The sequence below is a fragment of the Salmo salar genome, chromosome 09 (assembly GCF_965601325.2).
Source record: "Salmo salar chromosome 09, fSalSal1, whole genome shotgun sequence".
Lineage (NCBI taxonomy): Eukaryota > Metazoa > Chordata > Actinopteri > Salmoniformes > Salmonidae > Salmo > Salmo salar.
The window spans coordinates 121,050,116-121,063,108 of NC_138299.1; the positions used below are offsets into that span (position 1 = coordinate 121,050,116).

Below are 12,993 nucleotides of genomic sequence, written 5' to 3' on the forward strand. Positions count from 1 at the left end.
ACATTTGCACATAAAAGCGTTTCCACTGCCATTTCTCGCGTCACTTATTTTACCAACACAAAACGATCCCACCTTGTCTAGCGTATTTTGCTTTGTCGACAGTTGCTATCGACATTCGCCGTTTCCATTAGACCTGTCATGACATTTTTTGTTGTTGATCCGACATGGACTTGATTTCGCGTAAAAAGGTTGGACGGGAAAAACCTGGTTAATGACGCATATCAATGTCAACCGTCACGCACATATGATGCCCAAGCCTGCTTTTCAATGTTTTGTCATGTTATTCACAGTGTGTCTATTCACTGTTAATGGGGTGAGGAGAGGACAACGGAGGGGACGGGCATAGGATGGAAAGCAGATGAGGGACAAATGTTGACAATGAAGGGGAGGAGGATGGCAAGAACTAGAGATGAATGGGAACGCATCCTATGAGAACCAATGGAAACATCTTCAACGTCATTAGAACACCGGCAGGTGATTTACAAAATGTCCGTCAAATGCCAAGGATGAAAACGTGTGAGAATGGGTTTAACAAGAAATAGAGGCTCAGGACTTTGACGATAACAGAGGGAGAGAAAGAAAACAAGCAGTGATTTTCATAATTGTACAGCGATCCACCCAGGTGCCAGTGCTATTGTTGGCACGGAATCAGCATGCATGGGAGGGAGGGAGAATTAGAGGGGGGGTGGAGAGATGAAAGGAGGGAGGGTGTCACACCGTGAGCTGTCGGTCTCCGACGCCACCTGAGACGGGATGCGCCACACCCTGCCTCTCACGCCCTGCCTGTCGCCCATGGTAACCGCAGAATGTGTATGTGAATTTGTGTGTGTGTGTGTGTGTGTGTGTGTGTGTGTGTGTGTGTGTGTGTGTGTGTGTGCGTTCTGCAAAAGTGTGCGGCAGTAGTGGGGCAATACACAGGCGAGTCCTGAGAGCTGGAGTTGAGGGGCTGCAGAGTTGGGTGTGGGGGATGGTGGTTTTTCACAGACTCAGCATTTAATTGATTAATTGAGGTAATTATTTTTTAGGGAAGGTCGCCCCACACAGATGCTGGTTGGAAAGACACTGTACAGCTGATGGGACAAGGGTCCTCTGGACAGAAATGCTATAATGGGTATGGTGGAGTAGGTGTTGTCTGTAGTCATCGTCAATTGGCCAACTGACAGTTAACAACTGAATCGCTACTGGATCTGTTTTATATCGTCCACATCTTTTAATGGGGTCGTTCCGATTTTGAAGATGCAGATTTTCATTGAATATGTTGCTGAACGTGAACTAAAACACCAACAATATTTCTTCTCTCTGTTTAACTCTGTTCAATCCCTCACATGTTTAATCTCATTCCCTTTCCAGCTACAGTAAACACCCCGACAAAGACCTGGCACAGCTACCCAGAACAGCCAGCTTGACAAAAATGGTGTGTGTGTGTGTGTGTGTGTGTGTGTGTGTGTGTGTGTGTGTGTGTGTGTGTGTGTGTGTGTGTGTGTGTGTGTGTGTGTGTGTGTGTGTGTGTGTGTGTGTGTGTGTGTAGTTGGGGGACTTTCCAGTCCATGGACAGATGGTGAGACTGGGAGACAGGAGGCCTGCTGGCATAAGCAGGGCACAGGCTGGTGTGTGTGTGAGTGAGCATCCCAAAGCCTGCTTGTGTGTGTACGTGTGTGAACTCCCCCATTGCAGTTTGGCCAGCCCCACACTCCAGCAGTAACCTTGGTACAGGGCACAGAGGTCACTCTGCCAACTGTCTGTGCCACTGTGTGTGTGGCTGCCAGGGAATTTTTAAAGGCGCAGGGTCAAGGCTTTGGGACGCCCCCCCCCCCCCCCCCACGAGTCTTATTGTTAGTGAGAGGACCAATATGGATGTCGTTTGGTTTACTGTTTGTTACAGATGTTTTTGTTGTTTGTGTGTCTTCACTGTGTTTGGGGGGGGGGGGGGGGCGATGCTGAATGATCAGCATCAAATCGCATGAGAAAGTATTTGAGGCACTACATGCATTTTCTTTGTGTTTCTAAACCTCTTCCTTGCAGCCTGTCTTTATGCTTAGCCTCCTCTCATTCTTTGTGAAGACACTGTGTTTCCGTTTGGCCCACTGTTTAGTTAGAGACACAGCTTCACCTGTAGAACCTATGTCCGTCTGTCTAAGGCCCCACCAGAAAAGGCTGCCTGTGTTCAGTCTGAGTCTGACCTGCTTTGACGTGGATGCTGGGGCTGCGGATCTTGCCGGCCTGGTTCTCTGCGGTGCAGAAGTAGTCGTTGTCATGGATGTAGCTGTTGAAGGCGGAGGGCGAGAAAGGGTAGAGCTGGAGGGTGCCGTTGGCGTGCACGTGGCGGATGTGGGGCACGTCGTAGATGTCGTCGCCGGTGGCCAGGTACCAGCGCAGGACGGCATGGGGTGCGCCGCCCGCGGGGCAGGGCAGGGACACCCCGACCGAGCTGGAGAAGGTCACCCGCTGCAGGGAGGCGTTTACAAAGTACAGCCGCGTCGAGACCACATCCTCACTGTTCACTGTGATGGGGGGAGAGAGACATGGTCAGGATAATACACACACACACACACACACACACACACACACACACACACACACACACACACACACACACACACACAAAGAAAAGCCACATCTAGACTACATTCTCACTCTGATGGGGAGAAGAGATAGGGTGGGGTTGGGACACACACACACAGACACACACACACCCATATCCTCCCACACACATATACACACAGCCAATGTGTGGGCAGCTACCTGCCAATCTGCAAACTGGGTTATCTTCTAGAGATTTCCATCAGGTCAGCACAGCAGATCCCAAAAATAGAATCAATTACTCTTTCCCCATTAGGCAAATGACCTGACGTAATATATTCATTATTTATTTCCAGCTACATGTAAGTCTGTTTTGATAAGAGATAAGCCAGGCCACAGTCGGAAGCTCTGCTAAGAGCAAATGAACACGGTCTACTTGTTTGGTAAGTTGGTCTGTACAATAGCTTAAATCAACCTGGGCATTGACTTTGATCATGTAACATGTTACTCTCTCATCCACCTTAATCGAAACAAGCGACCTGGCAGCCAAAAACAGCAGAGATCCGTCCTCAACAATGCGCTAGCATTGTATCTGTAGTCTAAGATATGCCTAACGAGAACCCCTCATTAGACTTGCATCTGATTGGAGGGGAAAGGGGTCATGCACCCTCAGACCCCCCCCACCCCCCCACCTCCCCCCATGTTGGTATACCGTGCCCACAAAAACAAGAATCCATGAGGTCATTAGAACAAACCTAGTCTGCCAGTTAAACCCACCTCAAGACGATATCGTCACTGAGAAGCCTTCGGTATATCTCCAACCGCAACCCTGGAGGGAGGACTTCTTTGCAACCACTATGACTTTCACACGCTGCTTCAATGAAGTGCCGTTGTCCCATAAGTCGTCTTAGGGGAGATGAGTTCCTAATACCTCCCCCCCCCATCAGTGTCTCCTGGGAGGCAGCTAGACGTCGTTTTAGCGTAGGGGGGTTGTGCTGAGCTCAGCTTGGCCCCGGGCCAACAGGAGACAGGAGGAATGAGAGCCAGATCATTTCTTCTGAATCAATGATCTATAATTAATCCTCTTCCCTGGTTTGTGTCAACAATGGCCGGATTAGCCCTCTCTGTTTCACTCTGAATGACGTGGGACGAATGGCTGTGAATGGAGGTGGCGGCTAGACACCTCATCAAGGTAGATTTAGGAGGGATCGGCAGCACAGCAGATAACCTACAGCCAGCCATGTGCATTGATGTCGAACCAAATTAGCATGAGGAAAATCATTAAAACTGCTATGAGGGGGAAAAATGAAAGGACTTAAATGCATATTTTGTCATAATTCATATGTTTCAGATCAGATTCATTTCAGTGCTTCATTCATTTTCAGTTAAGTCAAGTCTCTTTATGGGCCTTTCTATATACACTACATGACCCACACTCCAGCAGTGACCTTGGCACAGGAAACAGGGGTCACTCTGCCAACTGTCTGTGCCACTGTGTGTCTGCCAGGGGATTAGGGTCAAGGCTTTGGGATGCTCGCAACCGCGCTGAGTCTTATTGTTAGTCAGAGGACCAATATGGACGTTGTTGGGTTTCATTTTATTTGGGGAGTGGTTCTCTTAGAATGGAGCTGAGTGTACAGCATCATACCATAAGTATGTGGACACCTGCACGGCGAACATCTCATTCCAAAATCATGGGCATTAATATGGAGTTGGTCCCCCCCTTTGCTGCAGTAACAGCCTTGACTCTTCTAGGAAGGCTTTCCACTAGATGTTGGAACATTGCTACGAGGACTTGCTTCCATTCAGCCACAAGAGCATTAGCGAAGTCGGGCACTGACTTCGCAGTCAGCGTTTCAATTCATCCCAAAGGTGTTCGATGGGGTTGAGGTCAGGGTTCTATTCAGGCCAGTCAAGTTCTTCCTCACCGATCTCAACAAAATATTTCTGTATGGACCTCGCTTTGTGCACGGGGGCATTGTCATGCTGAAAAAGGAAAGGTCCTTCCCCAAACTGTTGCCACAAAGTTGGAAGCACAGAATCGTCTAGAATGGTATTGTATGCTGTAAAGTTAAGATTTCCCTTCACAGGAACTAAGGGGCCTAGCCCGAACCATGAAATACAGCCCCAGACCATTATTCCTGCTCCACCAAGCTTTACAGTTGGCACTATGCATTGGGGCGGGTAGCGTTCTCCTGCCAAACCCACCAAACCCAGTTTTTGTGCTGACGTTGCTTCCAGGGGTAGTTTGGAACTCGGTAGTGAGTATCGCAACTGAGGACAGACAATTTTTACACGCTACACGCTTCTGCACATGGCGTTCCCATTCTGTGAGCTTGTGTGACCTACCACTTTACGGCTGAGCCATTGTTGCTCCTAGATGTTTCCACTTCACAATAACAGCACTTACAGTTGACTGGGGCAGCTCTAGCAGGGCAGACATTTTACAAACTGACTTGTTGGAAAGGTGGCATCCTATGACAGTGCCACGTTAAAAGTCACTGAGCTCTTCAGTAAGGCCATTCTACTGCCAATGTTTGTGTACGGAGATTGCATGGCTGTGTGCTTGATTTTTATACACCTGTCAGCAACGGGTGTGGCTAAAATAACCGAATCCACAAATTTGAAGAGGTGTCCACATACTTTTGTATATATAGTGTAAATATTAACAGACATACGCCAATTGATATCTGGTACAGCAAAAACAGAATGAAGAACATGATACAAGTGATGGCAGAGTATTGAATGGTTGAGATAGTGCTAAAGCCCTCACTAGGTAAGGATAGCTCTGTCTCTCCCCTCTCCCTCTCTCTCCATTCATTCATCCCTCTCCCACTTCTCTTCCTCCTCTCCTCTGCGTCAATGTATTTTTTTCTCTCTCTTCCTCACTCTCCATACATTTTATCTCTCCCTCTTTTTCTCTCCCCACCATTCTCAATCCATCTTACCCTGTCTCTCACCCTTCCCCTCTCTCTCTCTCTCTCTCTCTCTCTCTCTCTCTCTCTCTCTCTCCTGTTAAAGTCCTCGAGTACATGGCAGGATATGTTATGTGATTTGAATTTGTATTCCAGACGCAGAGAGTTAAATCCATATAATCTCCTTTCACATTTAACACACACACATAGTCTCTCCGCCCTGGTAATCGCAGCACCGTGGAGGGCCTCTTTCCCACTCCTCTGGTGTGTGTGTGTGGTTGGGTTAGATCAGGGCCAGGGAAGGGTTAAGGGGGGTCACTGTGTGCGTGTGCGTGCGCACGAGTGTGTGTGTGCATACGTGCGTTAGTGTTGGGGGGGGGGGGGTCAGTGATGAGGGGAGTGAGGAGAGGTGACAGTGTGAGTGTGTACACGTGCTTGTGTGCACATAAGTGCATGTGTGTGTGTATGTGAGGTCCCTCTCTTATCCAAAATGGAGCAGTTCCTCTGTGTCTAAAAGGTGTAATTTAGGTTGAGTGCAATATATCCTGTATCATATGCCATATAAAACACAAATCTCTGCTCATGTTCTGAGAGAGAGACCATTTCAGCACCATGGACAGGGCCACACTGGCTTTTCAGTCTCACATTTACATTTGAGTCATTTAGCAGACACTCTTATCCAGAGCAATTAAGGTTAAGTGCCTTGCTCATGGGCACATTGACAGATTTTTCACCTAGTCAGCTGGGGGATTCGAACCAGTGAGCGTTTGGTTACTGGCTCAAAGCTCTTAACCACTAAGCAACATGTATTTTTGCGAAAAATATTAAAAATATTTGAAAAATTGTTAAGAAAGGAATCATTGAATCATCATTGAGCATCCCTGTAATCTTATTTTAAAAAATGAAAGACATTCTACAAATAAACAACACCGAACCCTTACTGAGATGTCATAAAAAATGGCGCCCGCGAAGTGATATCAAAACAAATCGGAGGCCCATATTGAACTAAAAAGAAAGAAAACAGGCGACTTTGGATGAGGCGGCTCTTGTGAAGCTGTCCTATTGGTGAATCCAGGTCAGTCACTTGAGTACAGTACAACACAGAGAGGGCAGTACAGTGGTGGACTGAACTCCCATCATGCAGCACAGATTGTGGGCTGCAGCAGAAAGGCCCATAATAAAGATGGCCATATATATATAATCCGCCAGTCGGGGTCTGGGGGAGAGAGAGAGCCAGGACGACGTCCCACCACAGACTGACAGGGTCTGTCAACACAACCATTAGAAAGAAGAGAGAGACCAAAGAAAGAAAAAAAAACCACCCCAACCCAAAAGTGGATATAGAAGCCCAGTCCCAAATCAAGCCCCTGAGAGATGGATGAATGTAAACAAGATGGCAGAAAATCCACTAAAACCTTCCAGAGGGCTACATGAGATGATACAATGTTGCCTTCACCAGGAGGACGTCAAGACATGACTAGGGACAGTGGTAGAGCTTTCTAAGCAAACAGCTGGAGGCAGGGCTTTCTCCTATAGAGCTACATTTTTATGGAATGGTCTGCCTACCCATGTGAGAGACGCAGACTCAGTCTCAACCTTTAAGTCTTTATTGAAGACTCATCTCTTTAGTAGGTCCTATGATTGAGTGTAGTCTGGCCCAGGAGTGTGCCCATGCTGTCTCTGCCTGGCCGGTTCCCCTCTCTCCACTGGGATTCTCTGCCTCTAACCCTATTACAGGGGTTGAGTCACTGGCTTACTGGTGCTCTTCCATGCCGTCCCTAGGAGGGTTGCGTCACTTGAGTGGGTTGAGTCACTGACGTGGTCTTCCTGTCTGGGTTGCCCCCCCCCCCTTGGGTTGTGCCGTGGCGGAGATCTTTGTGGGCTATACTCGGCCTTGTCTCAGGATGGTAAGTTGGTGGTTGAAGATATCCCTCTAGTGGTGTGAGGGATGTGCTTTGGCAAAGTGGGTGGGGTTATATCCTGCCTGTTTGGCCCTGTCTGGGGGTATCATCGGATGGGGCCACAGTGTCTCCTGACCCCTCCTGTCTCAGCCTCCAGTATTTATGCTGCAGTAGTTTATGTGCCGGGGGGCTAGGGTCAGTCTGTTATATCTGGAGTATTTCTCCTGTCTTATCCAGTGTCCTGTGTGAATTTAAGTATGCTCTCTCTAATTCTCTCTTTCTTTCTGTCTCTCGGAGGACCTGGGCCCTAGGACCATGTCTCAGGACTACCTGGCATGATGACTCCTTGCTGTCCCCAGTCCACCTGGCCATGCTGCTGCTCCAGTTTCAACTGTTCTGCCTGCAGCTATGGAACTCTGACCTGTTCACTATGTTCACATTTGAACATCTTGGCCATGTTCTGTTATAATCTCCACCCGGCACAGCCAGAAGAGGACTGGCCACCCTTCATAGCCTGGTTCCTTTCTAGGTTTCTTCCTAGGCTTTGGCCTTTCTAAGGAGTTTTTCCTAGCCACCGTGCTTTTACACCTGCATTGCTTGCTGTTTGAGGTTTTAGGCTGGGTTTCTGTACAGCACTTTGATATATCAGCTGATGTAAGAAGGGCTATATAAATAAATGTGATTTGATTAGAGGCTAGGGCTAGATTTGGGATTTGGATTAAAAGGGGACATAAGGATCCCACGCGGGGCTTTGGGGTCTGAGGATTTGAGCAAGGGGCCAGTCTTTACGCCATTCAACAGGGAGTAATGGTGGAAATAAGGAGAGGAGAGAGGACTGAAATAACCCAAATTCTCCCTTTCTTTGTTCTGAGACGTCTAACCCAACGTGTAACTCTCAGTTCTTCCATGCCCTCAGGCTGCCCGCCCTTTTCCCTGGCATGGGCAGGAAGGGAGCAGAGGAGAGGAGGAGAGGAGCGAGGGAGGGAGCTAGGCGCACCCATCCATTTTGGAAGCATATTTTCCCTTTCCTTCAAGCCTGAATGCGTTGATTACAACGGGAGAAGGTCATTGTGATTTGGGTGAGTTACCTAAAACACCACTCCTGTTGGGTGAAGCTTCTTCACTCCGTCTTCTGCTCTTGTTCTGTTGCTGTGACACATTTGACTCAAGCCTCTCCTCCCTCCACACACACATCTGCATATTTCCTTTTTTCCCCCCTTTTGCGGGCAGTATGAAAATGGCGTATGAATATGTATGCCACTGAGACAGGGATATTGCCTATGGTGAACAGCTATGCATAATGCAGCTCTTTCTGTCTCATCTACACACACACACACACACACACACACAATCGCCTCTGAGATTCATACCATCCCATGCATACAGGTCAATAAATCTCTCTCACACACACACAATAACATGCACTTATGTGATACACGTACACATTCTCAGAGGCAAGAATGCGTTCCTGTTATGGGTCTGATGAATCATACAGAATACAATACTTAATATGTTCAGGCAACATAACACTAATGTCATTGCTTTCAGTTACAACACCACAATAACGTAGTAGTGATGGTTTACAACCCATTACGGGAAAGCAAGAAGAGAATTATAATTATATCATTGTGAATGCTATTTGATACCCATTTTGCATACAAAGACACTGAAAAAGAATAATGCATTGGCATAACACTGAAATTACCTTGCCGGACGCATGCATGTGCGCACGCATGCACACACCACAAACAACCCCCTTCTACACATTATTCAGTGGAATATTAGGATCCGATTCAGCGTTTGAGGAGCCACAACCTCCCTCTTTAAATGAAAGATTTTCACAGTTGTGAAGTGAGTGTCATATTTTTGGGGTGTGATTTAATCCTCTATCCTTCCTTCTCACTGAGTCCGAGATATAGGGAGCAGTAGTAAGCAAGATAGCTAGAGAAAAGAGGGAAGCAAAGGAGGGAAAATAAGAGCTGGCATGTCACTTTAAAGCAGATTATCCCTACCCATGAACCCCCCCCCCCCCCCCCCCCCCCCCCCTCTCCTTTCCTCTCCTGGTACAACAGATCTTGTGAAAGTGGAGATGACTGTTAAGTCAGAGGCCACAGAAAGATGCCCCACTCAACAACAGGTGAGAGAATACCTGTTGAGTTATCAAACTCAATTGGACAATCCGTGTGAAAAGGTCAAATCATTGTTTACTTTATAGGGTGTTCATTTGTGTTCATATGTTCATATTTTTTTTAAGGCATTGGTAAGTTACCCATTGGAAGGGTAGAGGAGTGAAGCGGCATTTGTTATCTATGTCATATCTCTGTTCTCCCCATATGGTCAAGTTACCCTAGGCCTAAATGATGCATGTAGGTGAGGAATAGCCTCCGTGGCGTTTCTGTTCACCGGCCAAGTCACCAGCACAAACACTCCACGGTAAAAACAGTCGTTGCTTGCCAGAGCGAGACGAGGGGATGCGAGTTAACACGAGAGGGTGGTATTATTGTGGCCGTGGCTCTCAGAGACAAATGACAAGTTCATAGGTAATGTGTTATTTAGGAGAAGAGATGGTATACACTTAGAGATCGAATATTATGACTGTCGGTCGCGCGATTATATTCAGAGAGAGAGAGAGAGAGAGGGGTGGGGTTGCAGGCAACTTGTTGCGGGATAACTCGTGGCTAAGGAGAGGACAGGATAGGTCGAGTCGATATCATTGGAATCAACGTGAAAGACTTAATTTAAAAGTGTATGTTCAATTGAATATCGCGTCAGACTAAATGAAAGCAAGAATACTGTACTGGCACACGTGGCGATGTAGTAGCCTTTCACCAGGACGCAGACGCAACACATAGACGCAGTGCAGTGGTGTACATGAATTCGAGGCAGTCTATTTCTGAATCTGACTCATAAGAAAATGACTACAAGCCCATTCTGCCCTCTCACCTCTCAGTTTGTATGCCTTTCATTTGATTCCAAAATTACACTGCCGTATCCGCCCGACCAGGCCTTGGTTGTAAGTCAGACGAGTGCCATAACGGTTGACAAAATACGTTATGAGGAGAGCAGAGAGCAACACGCCGTTGTCAAAACTATCTGGCCCAGATTATGGAAACAAACGGCTATCCCATCAAACATAAAACAAAAGAGGAGGGAGAAGTGCAGTCCTCTAGTCAATGAACTGATTTACTTTTGTAAATAGGTTGCAAATCAGGCTTTAGTTTCAGTTCAAACTGAAGCCTACTAATTACGCAGCTGGGAAGGGATGCTGATTTGGGTAAAACAAGAAGAGAAACCAATTTTGCATATTTCATCCGGTAAGGGGACTAAGTAGAGAGAAAGAGGTCTGTAAGGGGGACATTACAGAGATGATAAATTGCCTCAAAATGCAGCCTAAAGAATGCAATTATATATTGTGCATAACAAAATGCTTACACATCACAAATTAATAAACACTGATAGGCCGAATTATAATGATAATAATTATTATTATTATTTTTACAATAATAATATTAATAATAATATAGGTGTATTGGTTTCACATTTTAATTTAGGCAAATGTTCAGAAAATCTGGTTCAGGCAAGATAATATCGCTGCCACCACGTACACCACATTGCCTATTTGACGACTGCTCATCCCCCCACCAGTCATTGAGTCATAGTTATGTTCCCGTCAGGTAAGGGAAACGAAATATACATGCGTAAAAACCAACTGTTTAGATGTGTCAACTAATCTATTTATATCCTACATTCATCCTATCGTTTCTATCGTTCCTATCAATTGAAACTGTACAGTCATTCAGTATTCGTTTTATGGATTGGAGGCCTGTCAGGCTGAACTGGATAAAACCGGAATCAGCAATGAATTGATAAAATAACTCTAGTATCTCTCCCTCATTATTTTACAAACCGTAGTCTTGATCAGAATATTGGGTGATTTGAATTTGTGGAGCCATAATAATGATAAAACATTAGGCTTTAAATATCACAAATTGATATGAACATTATTACGTTAATACATTGCAACAAATATGTACAATAATTGCCATCACCAATAGGCCTGACTGTTTCGGCTGAATAGATGGCACGGATAGCATCTTTCCCTGCTGATTTGTTTTGTGTCTCATCACATTTACATAAAATGACAAGCGAGACCAGATCATGACAAAGAAGAATGAGCCCCCCCCCCCCCCCCCCACCCGCACACACCCGGTTTCAAACCAGGGGTTGGTTGATGAGTACTGGTATGGCCGAGACGCATCAATTATGGGACATCTGGTTGTTCATATTGCACTCAAATGACTAATTAGCCTACTGGAAACCAACGACAACGAAAATGTATATTTCTGAGAATATCAAATTATGCAAGGATGTATGGAAGAGATATTCATCAAATTAAGCACAGGATGTTGTGTGCCGTTCCACAAAAGTGAGAACCTTTATGGAGGCGCGGCCGACTCAGGAAAATACGCAGTCCTAATGCATATGCATGTGAGATAATTGGCTAACATTTTTCTCTGATCAAATCGTCTCTTTAAAATTAAAACACACATTAAATCAGATAGTATGTAAATATGAAATTGATTGCTGACAAAAATGAACGAATAAAGGAAAAAACTATGCTAAATTGAAGTTCGTTTTCGACTGCGTTATCTACATCTCTTCCCTCTCTACTCTTTCCGCTCCACTGCCTAGCTGCAACCCTCACCCCTCCCTCCCTCCTTTTACCACACACACACACACACACACACACACACACACGTCTTGGTCTTGTTCAGTCACGAGACAAGACAATGTGCAGTACATAATCTAAAAAGACCCTGTAATCCAATTAAACACAACAAAAACACCACAAAATGCCCTCGTCACAACAGCAGCAGCAGCACCACGCACACACGCCACACCATCCCGGACTGTTGGCCTGCAAGGATATAGGCCATGTCTTTCATATGTCTGAAAAAGGCATCCACTCATGAAAACACAGAGTGAACAGAATAGAGTTAGGGCCTATCTGCTTGTGGTCCTAAGACTATTTACGTTTTGGAAAATTATTTACCTATTTATTTATTTATTATTTATGTATATGTATTTATTTTATCTTGGGGTTATGACTGAATTTGATCGACTGGATTATGTTCAAGTTGTTGAAATGGTTGACAAGCGTTCAATCTGAAGCAATTGTTCAATCAAAAACCATATTCAAGCTTCCTCTCGATCTGCAGTATTTTTCCATGCAAACCCAATCAGTATGTAGAATCTGGGGCCATAGAAAATGGAGGATGCATAATTAGACTACCGATAATAATAACTGCATGCGCTGACCCGTGTCATTCTAGAAAATGAAGCAAATTCCCAACTGCGTATAATCCCAGCGTTCAAAATCCTCAGCATCGCTTTACACATCTCTTATAAAATGTTTTGGCCCTCATTGTGTTTGAACAGTCACTCACTCACTCACTCACTCACGCACACGCACACACACACACACACACACACACACACACACACACTAAAAGGCACGCTCTTCAACAGACATGCACTAATTTGGTGCGCCAAAGAAGCCATATTAGCAAATGACACATAAGCCTGTGACACCTTCTGCTATCTGTTATGGGACAGAGGAAAGAGAGCAAACAAATGTACACTTGAATGCCCCGCTA

The 12,993-nt window shown here is 45.8% G+C and overlaps 1 protein-coding gene across 1 annotated transcript in view; it reads right to left on the reverse strand.

Moving 5' to 3' along the window:
- The window catches only part of LOC106612398 (cell adhesion molecule DSCAML1), a 148,167-nt gene that overhangs the window by 134,326 nt on the left and 848 nt on the right, over positions 1 to 12,993 (reverse strand). Inside the window, 1 exon segment of the mRNA XM_045724385.2 lies at positions 2,181 to 2,501. Within this exon segment, the coding sequence (XP_045580341.2) occupies positions 2,181 to 2,501 (321 nt within the window).